The following is an 18,927-nucleotide window of genomic DNA, read 5'->3' on the forward strand; positions in this document are numbered from 1 at the left end:
AACAATTAAAAAATATAATTAGATATTCATAATATTAAAATACAAAGATTTAATAGAAAATTTATTTAGAATACTCTAAAACTATATAAAATTAAAAAAATTATTATTTTATATATCTATCGACTAGTTTTATTTTTTAATATAAAAATATATTTTATATTTAATATTAGCCTGCTTATTTCTACTAATAAAAAATTAGTTCTAGATTAATACTAATTTCTACTACTATATATAAAAATTAATAAACTAAAAAATTAAAAAATTAAAAATATTCTAAATTTAATATAAAATTATAAAGATTGCGGCCGCCCCCGACTAATATATATAATAAAATAAAATAAATATCTAAATCTAATAGTTAAACCAGCTAAATATTTAAAAAATATTTATTAGATTATAAAAAACTTTTATTATTATTATTTTAATAAGCTATAATCTACATTTTAATAGAATATAGTTTCATAAAAAAATATATTATTATAATATAAATTTAGAATACTGATTTTATTTCTTTAATTCTATCTATCCAGTCTATTTGTTTAATTTATTTAATTTATTTAATCTATTTGATCTGTTTAATCTATTTAACTATATTCTTTTTAGTAATCTAACTATTCTGTATATAATTTATAATTTTTTTTAATTTTTTATTAATTTCTAATTCTGTTTATAGCTCTTCGAGCTATATCTTATTTATAAATCTAAAAATAGTTTAATTTAGTAGCTAGTAAAAATTCTAGAAAATCAGTTATAAAGAATTATCCAGCCCGTACTATTATTCCTACTATCTAGTCTGACTAAGAACCAGACGCCAGCCCGCACCGTGGCAAAAATACTATATTAGTAGTTTATTCGATTAACCAATTCTTAAATGAACTAAGAATTATAGTAGAATATACCATTAATATTAGTTTTAATAGCTTAAAGAAAGTAATTAATTCTTAATAGATAAATAATTATTTTATTTATTTAGCTGTTCTGATATATATATAAGGTTGTCTTTCCGAAGCAGTAAGAAAGAGCAATACTACAACAAGCCAAGCCTTGAAGGCTCGAGGTGTCGAAGGCAATAATAATAGTAGAGATAGCTGAATTTGATTGATTTATAGAATCCAGTTATCTGACTGATTTAGATAAGATATTTTATTAGACTATTAAATAATCCGATTATTTATATTAAATAACTCTAACTATAGTTAGATTAATAGTTTTGATTATCTATTTAATAAAAGGATATTAAATAAATCAAAATAAGAGATCTACCGGGCTTATAACTGTTAGAGACTTAGTTCTTTCAGATAAGGTTCAATTAACTTTTACTTTTTTATACAAATCGGTTCCTGGGGCTCGAAGGATTTGATAGGGCTTTTCCATATTGAGTATAGTATATTAATTCTGCCTGCTTAATATGCAATTGATTAATAGACTCAAAGAGGCTAGTTCTAATACGGTATTATCAAATTCTTTAAGATTTTAGTAGTAGTTCTGCTTAGCTTTCTAAAATAACAGGTGGTCTGATTTAATAAGATCGATTTTCATATTTACTAATTTTTTAATTTATTTAATATTAATAAAACAAAACTAAATTAGATAAAGGGGCTTGGTTAATAGTTTCAAATTTACTAAATTTTATATATTTTTATAAATAATTAATAACTTAATTTAACTAATTTCTACAATCTAATTATTTGAGTAATTTAACTAAAACATCTTATTAGATTACTAAGTAATCTAATTATTTATATTAAATATATCTAACTGGAGTCAGTTTAATAGTTTTAATTATTTATTTAATATAAAAATATAAAATAAATTAAAATAAAAAATTTATAAGACTTATAATAATCATAAATTTAGTTTTTTTAGATAAGTTTTAATTAAATTTTATTTTACTATATAAATTATACATAGAAGTAAGATAAAAATAATTTTAAAATAAAAAATAAAAAATTTAACAAGAATTAAAGATTAGATAAATAAAAAAATAATTAGAATTATAAATTCAATATATACTAAGATTAATTAAATTTATTAAACCAACTTAAAAAAATAATAGAAAATAAAAGGCTATTTAATTTAAATCTCTTTGTTTACTGATTCTTAAATAGAAAATCAAGATATTTAACAAATATAGAAGTAAGAATACAGGAATAGAATAAACAAGATAAACTAGAATAATAGCTTTTATTTAGTTAGCTGGATTAAGAAGGCTAGGGCTTAGGGCTTTGATACCCAGGTGACCTGCCAGTGTGACATATTTATTTAATTATTTAATTTTAGAATTGTAAATATTAAGTATAAGTAGTTCTAAATATAGATAGGCTATAGATAGAACAGCAGGCAAGTTTAAGACGCGGATAGTAAAACTTATTAGATAAGAATAACACTAAACACAGGCGACCTACAGACAGTAAATATCAGTAGGCTTAAATAGATGCAAGCAGAGTAAATGAACACAAAATGGATTTTTTAGTATTTAATAAAAGTGATAAAAATTTTTTAATTTTAAAACCTATATAAAAAACTTGAAGTTTTAGATAGTAGAAACAATAAAGATAGTAGTAAATAGCTACTTATTTTTATTTAAAAAGCTATAGCAATAAAAAGAACAATATAAAAAATAATAAAAATAAAATAAACTCTGTACTGTAGAATATAATTCTAGGCTTTATGTTTATTGAGAAAAGCAATAGTTAGGGAGAAAAAAGTATATATAGCAACTAGAGATATTAAACATCTGAATACTACCTAAGGCGAGGGGTCAGTATATGAACACTCACATATACACACACTCTCTCTCTGTAAGTTCATACTCATCTCAATCACCCCAGACAGTACCCTATACATATACTTCAGTAATCTAGCTAGAATAACGCATTCGTTCTGCCGGCAGAACACCGAGCAAAAACTCACCTGTTGGATGACCACAATCGTCCGCCGTAGCTGTCGAGTCAGTTTCACCGAACACACACAGAAACGAAGAATTATTCCAAGCTGCTTTATACTCCATCCAAATCAGGATCTGAACATCAATCACCTGACTTTGAAAACACCCGGCCAATCAAGCTCGGGTTCAAGGAAGAAGCTTCTATTTGGCCGGAGTTCTGCGATGCTTGTTTGTGCTCCTGGCAGAATAGATTAGGTTACATAGCTCCTTAAATCACACCACCAATAGGCTGGTCTTGCTGATTAGGAGGGGCAGAGCCTGCTCTTATCTCTAGCCAACCGCGGGCCTCATCATCTCCAAATAAGTCATTAGCGTGAGGAAACAGAGGCACCAAGTAGCTTGTGGCTGCTTGTAAGCGCTTTGGCGAGCTGTAATTCTTGTGACCAGAGAGGGATGTGTGCACACCCAGTATCTACGTCCACGCCGCCCTCCGCCCCCGAAAGTGTCAACACCAACGCTGCAGCCGGATCCGCCTGTGAATAGCGCACATTACAGATCTCAAGTTATCGAATCACATGTGACAGGTTTTAGCTTGCTTTTTGTCGGGCAGGACATCGGACTCCGATCCCACCAGTGGGCCTGCCGACGCCCCGAATCCCGACGCTGGTTGGTGATTTGCGTCTCTGCTCCTTGCCTCCCTACGCCCTTTCTTGATGCCGTTCTCTCTTCTCCCCCTGTGCACCTGCACCCGTACAATTATATTATTCTTCGAGTGTTCTTGCTGCCGGCTGGGTGTTGATTACTTTCGTTTGACCCGTGATTGTTTCTTGTATCCACCACAGTCCTAATTTCTTGCCCATAGAGTCTGTGGATGCGTCGGGAGTAGCCACAGCTCAGCAAGAGAATCGAGTCAATTATTACCTCTACCTTCATGGCATTCGCTCACCCCTCCAATATAGCAATGACCAGCAAAGATGTCCCCGCCGGCGACCAGGCAAAGGACTTCAAGGACACCGCAGAGGCCGAGGTGTCGCAGGGGAGCAAGTTGGAGAGAAGCCCCTCGAGTCCTAAAGAGTCGGCCGACTCGCCTGAAGCCGAATATCCTGGGCCTCTACAGGTCGCCCTCATCATGATCTGTATCCTGTGTGCCATATTTATCATGTCGCTGGTGAGGAGCCTTCTTTCGTTTGATGTTTTGGACGCATTACGGAGATGACGACTTTGTGGGATTGAGGATCAACCTGCGCTAACACCTGCACAACATCTAGGACCGCACGATCATTGCAACCGCGATTCCTCAGATCACCAACGAGTTCAACAGCCTGGGCGATATCGGGTGGTATGGCAGTGCGTTCATGGTAACCGCATGCTGCTTCCAGCTCCTGTGGGGCAAGGTGTACGGCTTCTACCCGGCCAAGTACGTCTTCCTGGCGCTGGTATTTCTCTTTGAAATCGGGTCGGTGATTTGCGCCACGGCACCCAACTCACTCGCCTTCATTCTGGGGCGAGCGATCGCTGGCATGGGGAGTGCGGGTATCATGTCCGGGGCAATCGTGCTGATGATGTCGGCGGTGCCACTGCACAAGCGGCCACTGTATAACGGGTTCTTCAGCGCAGTACTGGGCACCTCCTCCGTGGTGGGCCCCCTGCTAGGAGGCGCCTTTACCAGTGAGGTCAGCTGGCGCTGGTGTTTCTACATCAACCTGCCGATCGGGGGCGCCGCCATGTTGGTCATCTTTCTGGCGCTGAAGCCCACACCCGCGATGCATCCGGGGCTGACCCTTCGGCAGAAGCTGGCCAAGTTCGACCTTCTCGGCGAGCTCTTTCTCTTCTCCGCGTTGATCTGCCTCTTGCTAGTCCTGCAGTGGGGTGGCAGCAAGTACGCCTGGGGAAATTGGCGCGTCATCCTGCTGTTCGTGATGTTTGGCCTCTGCCTGATAATCTGGGTGATGGTCGAGGTGTACACCCCGGCGACGGCGACGATTCAGCCGCGGGTGATTGGGAACCGCAGCGTCGTGGCGGCGATGTGGTTTATGTTCTGTCTGGCATCGACGATGTTGATGCTGCTCTACTACCTTCCCATCTGGCTGCAGGCGATCAAAGGCCGCACCGCCGTGCAGTCCGGCATCGACACCCTGCCGCTGGTGCTCTCGCTGGTCGCCGGCAGCACGTTGTCCGGCCAACTGGTGGGCCGGCTGGGGTACTACACCCCGTTCACCATTGCCTCCTCGTGTCTGATGCCCCTAGGCGCTGGGCTAATTTCCACGTGGCACGTTGACACGAGCGCCGGCATGTGGATCGGCTACCAGATTATCCTGGGCTTCGGGATCGGGTTAGGCATGCAGCACGCCGCCATCGCCGTTCAGACCGTCCTCCAGCCCCGCGACATCCCCGTCGGCGTCTCTCTCGTCTTCTTTTGCCAGCAGCTGGGCGGTGCCATCTTCGTCTCCGTTGGCGAGAATGTTTTTGACCGTAAGTTGATTGCCGGCCTGACCCGCGTCCTCGACGACCTCGACCCCGAATCCATTATCAACACCGGCGCCACCGATCTGCGCAGCATTGTTCCGGCCAAAGACTTGCATACCGTCCTGGTGGAGTATAACACCGCTCTGCACTGGGTGTTCATCGTCGGCACCATCATGGCCGCACTCTCCGCCTTGGGCGCATGTGCACTGGAATGGAAAAGCGTCAAGGGGAAGCAAGGCGGGCCTGGTGACGAGGAGAATTAGTAGTAGTAGCGGCTCACTCAGTGCACTCGGGGTGCGGGAGGAGCAAAGAGTGTTCTGGAGGTATTGCTTATGTTATATTGAGGGGTGAAGAGAGCCGAGGTGTTGGGGCCGAGGACGTGACTTTTTGAGGAAAGTGGGAGAAGCAAACAGCTAACGCTGACCGATGCATGACTTGTTCCTACGCTTTGACCTGAACAATCCCTTTTTCCATAACTATATGAATATGAATATCTATACATAGCTAGATATCAACAGCCTTGCTTTCTGGCGACAATCCCAATTGGGAGAAAAGAATCGAAAATTATTACTGACTCTATGTCTCAGAGAGAGCATCACCACACATCATACCATCGATATAGAAGCTTCAAGGCACTTCGAGACTATGAATGCATCTAAATAAGCTCCATGGTCACCAGTCTCGCGACTATTCCTCTCCTGGAGGAAACTCAGAGTTGCACTCCTTCTTCTCTTCCAACGATATCAGGGGTCAATCTTCTTCCAGCCCCTTTATCATGATGAAACCTGGTCTCGAGCTAGACTCAACGAGACCCAGAGCGGCTTCTTGAACCAGACCCCCCAAATCTTCTGGTCGATCCACTCACCTGCGCTTCTTCCTATGCGATCTTGGTCCATTTCCAGATCGAAGGTCCACAGCAGGTTGGCCATGATCAGCCGAATTTCCAAGAGTGCCAGGTTACGCCCCAGACAGTTGCGTGTTCCCATGCTCCATGGCTGGTAGACGGCCTTGTTGTCCTGATGGAACTCAACCGGGGCGTCTTCGAGCCAGCGTTCCGGGCAGAACTCTCGCGCGCGATGGAAGTTTTTCGGATCAAGGCAGGCCCCCATCATGGAAATTCCGACGCTAGTCTATTTGTCCATTTTTTGCATTATCAGCAATGACTGCAGTCAGTCATCCTTTGTGTAGGAGGGGGCGAGGGAGGGAAGGAGGAAAGGGGTAAGGCAGCGGAGCGGCGCGCAACTCACATTGTCCGGGACCCATTGCCCGCACACCAGCGCACCACCCTTAGGCGGAACCCGTTGGCTGTGCGTTGGCACTGGGGGATACAGACGCACGGTCTCCTGAAACACCGCATTGAGATACGGCAGATTTCCGATGGAGACCATGGTGATGTCAGCGCGGGCGGAGAAGGCGCCACGGATCTCGGCGACCAGCCGGCGATAGGTGGCCGGGTTGCGCAGCAGGAAGTAGGTCATACCGCAGAGGGTGGTGGCGCTGGTCTCGGAGCCGGCGAGCACGAGGATGCTGGCATTGTTAAGCATTTCGCCGCGCGTCATTCCCTCGCCGGTGCGGTTGTTGTCCGCGCTTTTGATTACCACCCGGTCCCAGAAGTCGCCGCGGGCCCCCTTCACCCGCAGACGCTGGGCCACCTTGGCCTCGGAGAACCGGTAATTCGCTGCGCGCTGCTCGCGCACCGTGCGCGAGACGAACAGGGGGATCAGCCATCCCAGTCCGTACTCCAGCAGCGGACTGGATTGCATCGCGAACTTGACTGTGGATGCAATTGCTGGGATCCACTCGTGCAGCTTTCCTTCACGCAGCGAATGGAAGGACTCCCCCCACGCCAGGTCCCCGATCACGTCGAATACTATCATGTTGTACCACTCCGTGAAGTCAACAGACTCGCCGGCAGTGGCCAACGCCGTGAGGCGCTGGAGGAGCAGTTCGAAATGCTGTTTGATCAGCGGTTCTTGAGCGCGAAGACCACGCTCGGAGAATGCCCCCGCCAATAGCCGGCGGTAACGAGAATGGTCGGCTTTGGGAGCGCTGAGTATATGCTGTGAGGAATGGATAGGGAAGTTATCCCTCAGAATGTCAGCGAGTCAGATACACGCAGAGCCTTTGGGGAAAAGAGTAAGAAGAAGAACAAGAAGAACAAGAAGAAGAAGGAGGAGGAGGAGCCACCTCGAGCTTGTTCGGGTTCCGGCGTTGACGACGAGGATCTTTGGGGAATTCGGGCCGGTTGGGATGATGGACGAAGATGTCATCCCAGGCTTGATAGCTCGTATAGCTCAGCTCGTTAGGCCGGATGCGTACCACGTCTCCATACCGCCAGTGCATCTGAGCTTGAAGTTGGGTTCGATCGCCTTTTATCTGGTGATAACACCATGGCAGGCTAGTCATGCGCCACAACAGCGGACCTGGGTATGCACGCAATGGGTGGAAGAACAGATTGTAGACGACGCTGACGATGATGGGCAGAAGTGCTGCAGTCACCAGCACCAGCCCTGCCAAACTGACAGTGCGAGCCAGAGACGTCTCAAATCCCTCTAAGTAAGCAAACATGACGAATGCTTGCTTGTATATGTGCGGTGTTGTGTTGAATTGTCGTGGTTGTCTTCCGTCCCATAGCACCCGGCTTATGCAATCACGTCTTTACAGAATCCTGATACTTGAAGCTCCACCGAGTACGAAGAAGTAATAAACAGAAAGCATTGTGCCATGATCTGAAGTTCGTGACATGAGAGGATAGCGGGTTGCCGGAGTGTCGGGCCTCGGGGCAAGCGCTGAGCCCGAACCCCCCGCGACGCCCGAGTCCCACTCAGTCTCTCGTTCGGAGGACCACCCTTCTTTACCTTCCCCGAATGCTTCCCCGATCTTTGTTTGGATGGGAAATATCTTCCTCTGGATATCGAATGGAAATCTAATGAAGTCCGCATGGAGGTGTGATATTCAACCTTCGAAGAGAGTCATATGCTCCCCCCCCCCCGGCTGAGCCGACGACGTATAAGGAGAGGTGGGAAATGGAAGCCCCAAACCAGAAATTGTCCATCTTACAAGCACATCTTCCTCACTCCTCACAAATTCGCAACACTCCACATAAATTCCGTCACTTCGGACATATCACACAATGACTGTCTCTTCTGCTCCCTACTGCCTCGCCGGGCAGGTCGCTTTGGTTACTGGCTCTGGCCGGGGGATTGGCGCGGCGATCGCGGTTGAACTGGGCCGCCTGGGCGCCAGCGTGGTGGTAAACTACGCGAACTCGTCGGCAGCAGCAGAGAAGGTCGTGGCGGAGATCCAGAGCCTGGGGTCGGCAGCGATCGCGATCCAAGCGGACGTGCGGGAGGTGTCGCAGACGGTGAGGCTGATGGACGAAGCCGTGGCGCACTTTGGTGGGCTGGACATTGTGTGTAGCAACGCCGGAGTCGTCAGCTTCGGTCACCTGGGAGAGGTCACCGAGGAGGAGTTCGATCGCGTGTTCAGCCTCAATACGCGCGGCCAGTTCTTCGTCGCCCGCGAGGCCTACCGCCACCTGAACGAGGGCGGTCGCATTATCCTCATGTCTTCCAACACTGCCCACGACTTCAGTGTCCCCAAGCACTCCCTCTACTCTGGCTCCAAGGGAGCAATTGACTCCTTCGTGCGTGTCTTCGCCAAGGACTGCGGTGATAAAAAGATCACTGTCAACGCCGTGGCCCCCGGCGGCACGGTCACCGACATGTTCCACGCGGTTTCCCACCACTACATCCCGAATGGCGAGAAGTATACCGCCGAGGAGCGGCAACAGGTATGGTCGATCCGACTCCTTCGCGCACTCTCTCTCTTTTCTTTTATTGATTGTTTTCCAGATGGCCGCTCATGCTTCACCTTTGATGCGGAATGGATTTCCCTTGGACATTGCACGCGTGGTGTGCTTTCTGGCTAGCAAGGAGGGTGAATGGGTTAATGGAAAGTCCTTGACGGTGGATGGAGGAGCAGCCTGAGATCGGGGAGCAAAAAGTCTCTGGCGCAGGTCTTTCGCGAAAGAAATACATTCTAAGATTCACTATTTTGCTTTCGATTTAAAGATCTCGCCCATCTTCCTTGCCTTGTACCCCCGCTCTGGGAACCTAGACCGTCCCTGATTTTCGATCCCACAGAGACAGAGAAACTGGTGAAATCGGGGCATATCTTCTGTGGCCCGTGTAAAACTCAACACCCTTGTCCTGTGGGTAAAATTGGGCAAAAACAAGGCTGAGGTCCCGACCGCGCTGTCAAGAACTGAGAATAATTCATTTGCAACTGCTTTTGTTCTTCTGTGTATTGGGTATTTTGCCTTGTATCTCTCCATTACCACGTCGAAGAAAATGATGTACCATTACAATCTGCATGCTGTTGCAACGAAGTCCGTGTCCAGCAGATACACTCAAAACTCCTAAACAGAGGACTCTATCGTTATGAAAGAATGTTCTATGTTCGTGGTCAAAAGCCCATCCGGATGCCTCAATTTCTCATTACCTGTCAGTCCTGTAGGTATGTCCTTTTACGAGTGGAAGATCACTCTTCACCACCAGCGTCAATCCAGGCGAAAGCAAAATATCTCTACTCGGCCGCCTCGCCTGTCACCGTCGCCATGGGAATATCCAGCAAGCGCAACTCGCCCGCCACGGACTTGAACATTGGCGTCTCGTAGACCTCATAATACCACTCCCAGAAGCGGGGGTAGTCTGCGCGCAGCAAGGGGTGGAGGACCATGACGGCGCCGAAAAGCATGCCGACAACAAATAGATCAGCCAGCGTCATCTGGGCGCCGACGAGGTAGCGGTGCTGGGGCTGCCGGAGATGGTCGTCCAGCAAGCGGCAGTCACGACGGATGATGCGCAGGCAGTCGCCGCGGTCTTGGGGCCCATTGACCGGCTTCCCTTTGCCGAGCAAGGGCAGAATAAGCGCCCCGACAGCGGGCAGCAGGTCCGCGTTCACCAGCGACATCCATTTGACGATCTCGTAGAATTCGCGCCGCGTGGCGCCCAGCAGCATGGTCGTGTCACTCTGGCCCGTGATGTACAGCGCGATCGCGATACACTCGGTCAGCACGTGGCCGTCATTCCCGACCAGGGTTGGAACTTGGCCCAGCGGGTTGACCTGGAGGAGTCTCGCATAGTTCTCCGGGTTCTCGGTCTTGTCGGCGTACACGATGTCCAGTTCGATTCCCTGCGCCCGGGCGACGGCGAGGATTGCGGTCGAGCGGGGATTCGGCTGGGATGAGGTGGATTAGTTCTGGTTGAACTTCAGTTGGAACAGGATGGGGGGAGGGGGGGGGGAAGAGCCAATACGTTGTGAGTATAGATGGTTCCGAAAGCCATTTCAAGGAGACTACTGGTTCTGTTTGGAAAAAAATGGACGAAAAAAGGCCTCGCTACGTAAGGGGCATGTATTCCTGGGTTGTCGCTGTGGACTTTTATCTGGTTTTATCTGGGATCTGGCGACCCGGCTGAGAACCACTTAGGGTTGTCCGAGCCCCGAAGACGTCAATATCCAAGTCTCCGAACATCCTGCCCTCCAGGAAGAACTCCGTGCCAAGTCCGCATCAAGAATCACTTAACGGGCGGAAGAGCGCAAACTATATTTCCTACCCGACATTTGACAAGCTCGGCAGAGTCGAGCGAACCAGTCGATCAGTTTTCTGATTCCAAGCACCAAAACCATCTATAGTTTCATACCAAGTAGATTGGTGAATAATATGATGGGATGTGGACAAAGCCCCGCGATACTACGTGGCTAAGAGTGACATATGCCCAGGAGGTCCAACAATGAGAATAGCTGACGGAAGAGTTGCGGATCTTATTATATGATCTAAATTAAGAATAAGGCTAGTAGCAACAGGGGATAAGGGGAATTTTGATTATATCTAATGATGGTGAGCTCAAATCTCGCTCCGGTGCTTAACCTCCCCCCCCCAATAGCCTGTTCTTAGGACCAGCCAAGATTGTATGCAGGAGCAGTTTATAGCGCATCGTGCTTCTCTACCGTGTTTTATTTCGGTGGAAAACCTGATCCGACCAGGCCTCTTCAGCAGTAGAGAAGGAGCCGATCTTGTGCATGTACCGCACATTCATCGTCACCACGCGGGCCGCTTCCGCCTCCATCCGGCGACGCCGGTCTGTATCCGCACAGATTCGAGGCCGGGCCGCGCCCAGCGGGCCAGACCAGGAGCCCTCAAGCATATGCAGAATCGGCTGACAGGGATGGACTTGAGTAGCGGAATGGTGATGAGTGGTCTGCGCGGCAATGCTCCGTCTCAGCCGGTGTAACCAGGTCGGGACGTCCAAGGCCTCCATAGAGACCCCAAGTTCCTGCTGCACGATGGCCCAAAAGCGACTGGCTGTCAGGCCGGCATGGACCTTAATCTCCCCGGGGCGCAGCGCGGCCGTCAACTGGGAGATGATCAGGTCGGCAAAGTAGTCCGCGCCGCAGAGGTAGATCCAGTCTTCCGCCGGGTCCTCGCGTGGAAATGCCCCTAGGGCACAGCAGCCGCGGACCACACGCCAGAGGAAGTCGTCCATGTTGACCACCCCATCGGCAGCAGCACCGATGATAAGTGCTGGGCGGAGCACGGCCACCTTGCTGGCTAAATCCATGCTGCGGGCGGCGGCGCGTTGCAGTATTGCCCCGGTGATCAGCTTCGTACAGCCGTAGGGATTGGACTGGGCGAGGCTGGAGTGGAGGTGCTGCACAGAGCTTTCCCCCGTCACCGGCTCCAACGCCGCAGTGTCGGGTTCGTCTGGCATCCACTGTGGCCCACCGGACACGTACACAAGTCGAGTGATAGCGGTGGCGTCTCGCACGCATTCGGTAAGTTGCAGCGTCGCGTCAATGTTCGTTGCCTGAAGTGTCGCAAAGCTCGCGAACCAGTCGACCACAGCCCCGTTGTGGATAACTGCGTCTACGTAGTTGGATGCGTTACCCCCTCGTCCGCCTAGCTGCGAGTCCCATTGCGCCGGCAGTAGCCCCAGCCGCGTCGCGCTCAGATCGCCGGGCCAAACCTCGATGCGGGAAGTGAAGTCGCGACGCCAGGACCGCAGGAGGCTGGCGCGCTCAAGAAGCCGGGCCTTGCCCTCGTCGGCCCTTTCGCAGCGCACTAGGACCACAACCCGCGTCCGTGGAAAGCGCTCGAGCAGGCGGGTGAGAATGTTTAATCCGACAAGGCTGGTGCCCCCGGTCAATAACACGCGGCGGGGCTCGAATCGCGAGCTGATGCGGCGAGAAAGACGTCGCACCAGAGTCATCTGCGACCCGGCCACCCTGCCGACCAGTCGGCTTAAGGGGGTCTTCTTGGACAGCTCGCGCTCCAAAACAATGGGATGCTTCTTCTGGCAGAGCCGGTCCACCCCTTGACGGATCATGGGTTCGAAGGTCTCGGGGTCGTCCGTCCTCTCATCGCTGCGGTTCTTCTGCTTGGCCGGGAGGCTTGCCTGCCGACTTCTGAGATAGGAGACGAGTCCCTGCACGCTATCAAGTTGCAGGAGACTGGGCACGTCCAATTGGACGGAGTGGGTCTGGTTGATCCACCGAAGGAACGGAATAATGGTGATTGAATCCAGCCCAATACGAGAGAAGGAATGGACAAGGGAAAGATCTGTGGCGGCTTGACGGCCGATATGCGATCTCCATGCGAGAAGAGACTGGATCTGGTTGAGAATGGGTGCTGTCAGGGCGTCTGGCAGGTCGGCGACTGTTTCGGTGGACTTCGCATAGTGGGGCCTCGCTGAGGCGGGATGATACAAATGCAAGGCTTCGAGCTCCTCCAGCGCCAGCCGTTCCAGCCATGTCTGTACACTGCGACGATTCAATTTGCCGGATGACATCAATAAACTCTGGCCGGCTACTAGAAACACTGCGGGCACCATGTGCAGTGGCAAGAACTCGGCAGCCTTACGGGCGATGGGCTCCATCCACGCCCCCGGCTGATCTTGCGCGCGCAGTCTGGCGGCGGCAGGCGAGGGCTCAAGGACAGCGACTAGTTGCATCGCGAGCACGCCTGTGGTGGGATAGCAAACCAGAGCTTGGTCCATCCTCTCATCCTGCTGTAGGACGTGCTCGATTTCTTCCGGCTCGACGCGCTGGCCCCGGATCTTGATCTGGCTATCCCTGCGGCCGAGAAAGACTAAGTCGCCCTGCTCGTTAAATCGAACCAAATCGCCTGTCAAGTAGACTGGGTAAAGACAATCAATACCATAGGTGTCGAGCCACGGGGCATGGGGGAGAAACAGCTCCTCCGTCTTAGCCGGGTTGTTGATATAGCCATCAGCCACCGCGGGACCCTGAATTGCCAGTTCGCCCACCATACCCAGCGGCATGAGGAACTTGTGATTTTGCGGGTCAACAACCCAGAGGTGACACCCAATGCTCTTGCCGATGACAGCTGGCGACAAGGACTCGGGCACCCGGTCAACGAACGTGCACTGCACGCAACATTCGGTGGGACCGTAGGTGTTCTGGAGATTGCAGCGATTTGCCCAGGTCTGGACGTGGTATTGATGCATCGGCTCACCACCAAGGCGCAGCACTTGCAAATTGGGCACCTCGTGCGGTTGGAGCATCCTGGCAACGGATGGCGTCATGTCGACGGCCGTGGCGGCAAATGCGTTGATATTGTCAGCCAGCCGTAACAGACGGTCCTCATCTTGTGGGACGCAGACGCAACCCCCACTCAGGAGGGTCGCGAAGATGTCGGCAATGCACGTATCAAAGCTGTAGCTTGCGAACTGCAGCAGGCGGGTTTGGCGCTTGTAAAGCCCGACTGTTATCTGACTTTCGAGCCCGCTGGTGACCTGTCGGTGGAGCAACACCACTCCCTTGGGGGCCCCCGTTGACCCGGAGGTGAAGATGCAGTAGGCCGGGCGGTCTGGCGACGTCTGCAGCTCGAAGAAACCATCGTCCGGCGCCACGGACGGAGTGTCCCAGATGCTCTGGAGATTCACCACCTGGGGACCCATGTCAGCCACCAGATGGTGGGTTGCAGACGTGCAGAGCACGCGGTCCGCCTTGGCCGCCTGGATCATATACCGGATGCGCTGCGGTGGTAGTGCGGGGTCCAGCAGGAGGAAGGCGTGGCCTGCTGTCAGGATGCTCAGCATAGCCACGACGGCCGCGGCAGACTTAGGGTAGCAGATGGGGACAATCTGCCCTGGCTTACAGGGTAGCAAGGGCGCGAGCCGCAAGGTCAGGCGCCGGACCAGCCTCCGAAGCTCCTCGTAGGTGTACTTCGTGTCCCACCCGTGAAGGGCTTCGGAATCCGGCCAAGCGTGCGCTTTGGCAAAGATTCGTTCATGGAGGCACTCGCGGTGGTCAATCAATTCGCCGCGGCTCATGCGGAGGACAGTGGGCACGCTCTCCTTATCCAGGAGACTCAGGTCGCGGAGTAATGTCGTCGGATCCTGTGTGGTGTGTAGGGCGTCAAAAGCGTGCTTGAATTGCCGAGCCATCATCTGCATCTCCCACGAGGAGAAGACCACCGGGTCATACAACAGCTTGACCCGGAGAATCTGGGCTTTTGGAAAGCACTCGACAACCAGAGGGTAGTCCACGTAGCCATCTGCGGTTCCGAGCTCGATCTCGTGGATCATGTGGAGCGGATCCGGTTCACCTCCATCCATCTCCGGCTGGATAATCAGGAGAGTGGTGAAGGAGGCAGCCGCCGCCGGCCCAGGCCCTAGCGCCTTAATGTTCTGCAGTCCATAATGCTCATAGTCTGACACGAGTGCTGCTTGAGTTTGCAAGTCGTCGAGAAACTGCGCCACTGAGGTGGCTCCCTCCACTTGGATGCGCATTGGGACCGTGGCAATGGCAGGTCCCACCACTGTCTCTGCGTCTGGGCAACCCGCTAGGGCCCTTCCGTGATTAGTGGTACCGAATATCACATTCGACTCGCCATGAACTTTGGAGATCAGCAGTGCCAACGCCCCTTGGATTGTGGTAGCCTGCGTGGTCGCGGATCGTCGCGGCGGGATGGAGATTTCGAAGGGGAGATGATCCGAGGCACGAGACTTCCCATGATCTAGGGGCAGCTGAGGAAAGACCGTCCCACTGAATGATTCGAACCTGTTTCGCCAGAAGCTGATCGCGGCTTCGGAGCTCTCCTGTTCAACCGCGGCACGGGCGAATCGGGAGAACGGAGTCAAAGGGCTCGGAGTCTCCTCCCTGTACATTTTTTGCATCAAATCCAGAATCAAATGGGTGGACCAGCGGTCGTAGATGGCATGATGTACGCGCCAACGCCAGATTAACCTCTCATGCTCTGGGTCTGTGTCCAGAGAGTGACAGAACAGGGGCGACCCGCAGCTCATGGGAGGAATAAAGACCGGCAATACCCCTTGCAGAACAGCTATTCCTGGGTCCGCTGACGCCTGCAGGGTGACATTGTGCGACCTGCCGTTGGGATCTCGAATGATGCGGGTGCGCAGAATAGGCGTCACCGCGAGTACTCGGAGCCAGGCCTCTTGGAAGGCTGCCACGGTCCAGGAGACTGGCAAATGGAAGGCATGTTCCGCCACATACGCCCCTGCGTGAATCTCACTCAGAGCCATAAGTCCTGTCTGCAGCGCTGTACAAGGGTAGATATCCTCAATCGTCTTTGGATCGACGGCACAGTCCCTGGCTGCCCTCAGCAGAAGTTCTTGGGGAACATCTTTGGCCGTGCTTTCAAATTCCGTGCTCCGTTTTGTGTGGCTAGGCTCCGTCAATGACATCGTTTTGTTGTGCTTCATGATGAAGTCTACTAGCTCAGTCAAGGTGGGATGCAGGAACAAGTCGGACATCGAAAGGAGTATACCCTCGTGCCGCAGCTCCTTGCACGCTCGCATCGCGGAAAGCGAGTTGCCACCCAGGAGAAAAAAGCTTAATGTAGGCTTGATCTCTGTTAGCTCAATAGCCAGCACGCTTGCCCAAACCTGGGCGACCCTGCGGACCAAGATAGGGTCCAGATCGCGAGAGTCCGCCCCACGCGGAGGTCGCAGGTCCATCAGGTCAGATACTGCTTGTTGCTCTGCTAGGTGAATAATGCCTTTTCGATTCAGCTTGCCGTTATGCAGCCGGGGAAGCTTTTCAACCTCCAAGCCCCCGATGGGTATCATGTAGCGGGGCAGCGTCTGAACGAGCCACTCAAAGGCGCAGTGCAGTCGGGCCTCAGACGAGGACTCGCTCGTTTCCTTGCGCTCGAGCACCACAACGACCACGAGGACTGGTCCTTCGGAGTTGCCCTTCAGGGTCGCTACAGTAACGGCCAGCTCCTTCACGTCAGCTAGCGCCAGGAGCAGCTTCTCCTCCACCTCCTGCGGCTCAAAGCGCTGGCCCGCAATCTTCAATTGTGAATCAATGCGTCCGTGATGCACTAAAACCGCATTTGGCCCCGCCTGACTGAAAAGGTCCCCCGAATGGACCACCACGGGGTGGCCGATCGGTTGGTCGTTAGGTGCATCGACTTTGCCGTTTCGCAGGTAACCCATGAAGTTGGTATGGCTTTCGACAACGAGCTGGCCTGAATGGCCTGTCGGGACATCTAAGCGTGCCTCGTCTACGATCGAACATCGACAGCAGGCCAGCGGACGACCGGCGTTTAGCGGCCCGGGGTTCTGCTCGCCGACCACCCCGGCGAGGACCATCAGCGTCTCCGAAGAACCGTAGTTCCAATAGACCTTCGCGTGGGGCAACCAGATCGACGCTACGTCTGAGCGTATGGGTTCGCCGGCGAGCACGACGCGAGTCAAGGACGGGACAGTGCTGGGGTTCATGATCCGTAAGGCGGACGAAGGCAGGGTGGTTCGGGTGGCATTGAACTGCGAAATGGCCTCCTCCAGGCTGTGGGACTTTTCGGCCTCGGTGGGGATGCAAAGACATCCCCCTGCCACCAGGGTCGAAAGAGAATCGATGATGTTTACGGCCCAGCCGAAAGAAGGAAAGAGGAAATTACGTACGGTGGAGTCGATTTCCAAGGCCTTGGCCACGTTCACGGCCATTGTACTCAAACTCAGATGGCTATGAACGACGCCTTTCGGTTCTCCCGTGCTGCCGGACGTGAAAAGGACGATGGCAGGTGCCTGGGGATCAACCTCCGGGAAGTAATTCCGCGCTGCCTGGGACTTGCACGTCGGATGGCTCAGGTCCAAAGCAAGATTGATCACCCCTGGAAGGTCGAAATCTGGGGAACGAGAGGATAGATCAATTAGATGAGTGAACCTGCCGGTGCGGATGATGCTGTGAATCCGCGCAGTGGGCAGCGAGGCATTGAGGGGGGCCGCCACAGCACCGAGGTGAAGGACAGCCAGGAGGGCCACAATGGCGATGGGCGAGGACTCTGCCACGATGGCCACGCGGGCCCCCAGAGACAGGTTTTGTTGTAGCAGCTGACTGGCGCTTGCCTGCACTGAGCTCCAGAGGCGGTCGAAATCGTACTCTCCGGAACTCGCGACGAGGCACACCCGCGATGGATGCAGTCGAGCCTGGGCTTGGATCAATGTGGAAGGTCGGGTTCTCACGTGAAAAAGCTCACCTCCCATTTGAAAACCGCTCTCTGGCGGATGGTTAGAGATATTAGGCAGGTCATCGGTGGTGCCGGTCATTGTGTCGTGGGGAAAGATGTAGTAGAAGACGGAAGGCAGGAAAGAAACACAGCGACCCTAAGAAAGTAGGCCCACTGGGAGATTTCTAGTGGCTTGTATACTAATGCGCTACGTAATTTACCAGATGGGCGTCGTCTTACAGTCTTCTGAGGATCGGAAAAAGTGCATTGGAGTCGTGAGCCCATCGTCACGATGTTGATTGATTTCCACACCCCCTCGTTCCATGGTCCAGAACGGGGGTGGGGGAATGACAATGACCCGATCAAAATTGGCTCGGGGATCGGATCTGCCTAAGAGAGGTTTAGTTTGCGTCATCAGTTGCTCGGGTCTCAGGCGGTTGGTTGGGTTGGTTGTCCGTCTGTCCATCGCCAGACACTGGTAGGTCCTCATAAGCTTGCTACGCATGGCGCGGGCGTCGGCCCTATGCCGGTGGGTCATTGTCCGACCACGGTCTTCACTCGGTTCTACATGTGTTTTCTTACCCTGCTACCCTGCAAACTGCTGATTGGAGGGGAAAAAGGCAATCTGGCCGTTGCCAGTGCGTCGTGCCTGCGAATGCTCTATAACTAGAGGCATGCTTGATTTACCGAGCGAGTCGTTTGGCTCCGGCGATGGACTTATAGGCCACCACATCCTGAACCGAATCTCGTTCAGATAGCTCAGTTGAAACATGTTTCCCCAGGCCCTAAAAGAGTACTATGCCTCCGAGGTTCAAGGTCTCTGTACACAGCCCCAAAAGCAGAATGTCTTGCACCACGATCTCCACGGCTTTGATGTTGACGATATCGTCCGCACCGCAGCCGCGCACAACACCCCTGCATGGCACGTCTGCTGTGCTGCTTGGTGCATTATTTTGAGTCGTCACACTGCTCACGGTACGTCGAACATTTGGACCGCATGTGAGACCTCCAAGGCGGCGGAAAAGGGGAGCAGGTCGAGCCCTTGGGTCCACGTTGATGCTTCTATCGACGA

At 51.3% G+C, this 18,927-nt stretch overlaps 5 protein-coding genes across 5 annotated transcripts; 2 read left to right on the forward strand and 3 right to left on the reverse strand.

Moving 5' to 3' along the window:
* Positions 1-3,384: 3,384 nt before the first annotated feature.
* On the forward strand, positions 3,385-5,796 carry BO72DRAFT_476443 (MDR family MFS transporter). Its single transcript, XM_040947388.1, has 6 exons — positions 3,385-4,055; positions 4,156-4,245; positions 4,282-4,617; positions 4,753-4,833; positions 4,899-5,073; positions 5,135-5,796. Exons 1-6 carry the CDS (start codon positions 3,819-3,821, stop codon positions 5,614-5,616), a joined length of 1,401 nt encoding a protein of 466 aa, XP_040803032.1. The 5' UTR covers positions 3,385-3,818; the 3' UTR covers positions 5,617-5,796.
* A 330-nt stretch (positions 5,797-6,126) lies between these two features.
* On the reverse strand, positions 6,127-8,071 carry BO72DRAFT_506771 (cytochrome P450; the record flags this gene model as incomplete). The annotated part of the gene is made up of 4 exons (XM_040949238.1): positions 6,127-6,483; positions 6,601-7,413; positions 7,541-7,842; positions 8,029-8,071. 4 exons carry the CDS (start codon positions 8,069-8,071, stop codon positions 6,127-6,129), a joined length of 1,515 nt encoding a protein of 504 aa, XP_040803033.1.
* Positions 8,072-8,323: 252 nt separating this feature from the next.
* BO72DRAFT_426089 (SDR family oxidoreductase) lies at positions 8,324-9,342 on the forward strand (the record flags this gene model as incomplete). Its single annotated transcript, XM_040942937.1, has 2 exons — positions 8,324-9,146; positions 9,208-9,342. Exons 1-2 carry the CDS (start codon positions 8,487-8,489, stop codon positions 9,340-9,342), a joined length of 795 nt encoding a protein of 264 aa, XP_040803034.1. The 5' UTR covers positions 8,324-8,486.
* Positions 9,343-9,940: 598 nt separating this feature from the next.
* On the reverse strand, positions 9,941-10,708 carry BO72DRAFT_506772 (glutathione S-transferase family protein; the record flags this gene model as incomplete). Its single annotated transcript, XM_040949239.1, has 2 exons — positions 10,672-10,708; positions 9,941-10,594 (listed from the first exon to the last, which is right to left on the reverse strand). The coding sequence occupies exons 1-2, from the start codon at positions 10,699-10,701 to the stop codon at positions 9,941-9,943; spliced, it is 684 nt and encodes a 227-aa protein (XP_040803035.1). The 5' UTR covers positions 10,702-10,708.
* Positions 10,709-11,302: 594 nt separating this feature from the next.
* BO72DRAFT_506778 (uncharacterized protein) lies at positions 11,303-16,359 on the reverse strand (the record flags this gene model as incomplete). The annotated part of the gene is made up of 2 exons (XM_040949240.1): positions 11,303-12,624; positions 12,727-16,359. 2 exons carry the CDS (start codon positions 16,357-16,359, stop codon positions 11,362-11,364), a joined length of 4,896 nt encoding a protein of 1,631 aa, XP_040803036.1. The 3' UTR covers positions 11,303-11,361.
* Positions 16,360-18,927: the final 2,568 nt, after the last annotated feature.

This window comes from Aspergillus fijiensis (genome assembly GCF_003184825.1).
Source record: "Aspergillus fijiensis CBS 313.89 unplaced genomic scaffold BO72scaffold_15, whole genome shotgun sequence".
In the NCBI taxonomy this organism is placed as follows: domain Eukaryota; kingdom Fungi; phylum Ascomycota; class Eurotiomycetes; order Eurotiales; family Aspergillaceae; genus Aspergillus; species Aspergillus fijiensis.

Excerpts from the sequence above, each read along its gene's own strand:
- BO72DRAFT_476443 (XM_040947388.1), top strand. The coding sequence starts at position 3,819 with ATGGCATTCGCTCACCCCTCCAATATAGCAATGACCAGCAAAGATGTC. Across the intron at positions 4,056-4,155 it reads CCATATTTATCATGTCGCTG|GACCGCACGATCATTGCAAC; the intron begins GTGAGGAGCCTT and ends CACAACATCTAG. Across the intron at positions 5,074-5,134 it reads GCACGTTGTCCGGCCAACTG|GCGCTGGGCTAATTTCCACG; the intron begins GTGGGCCGGCTG and ends TGATGCCCCTAG.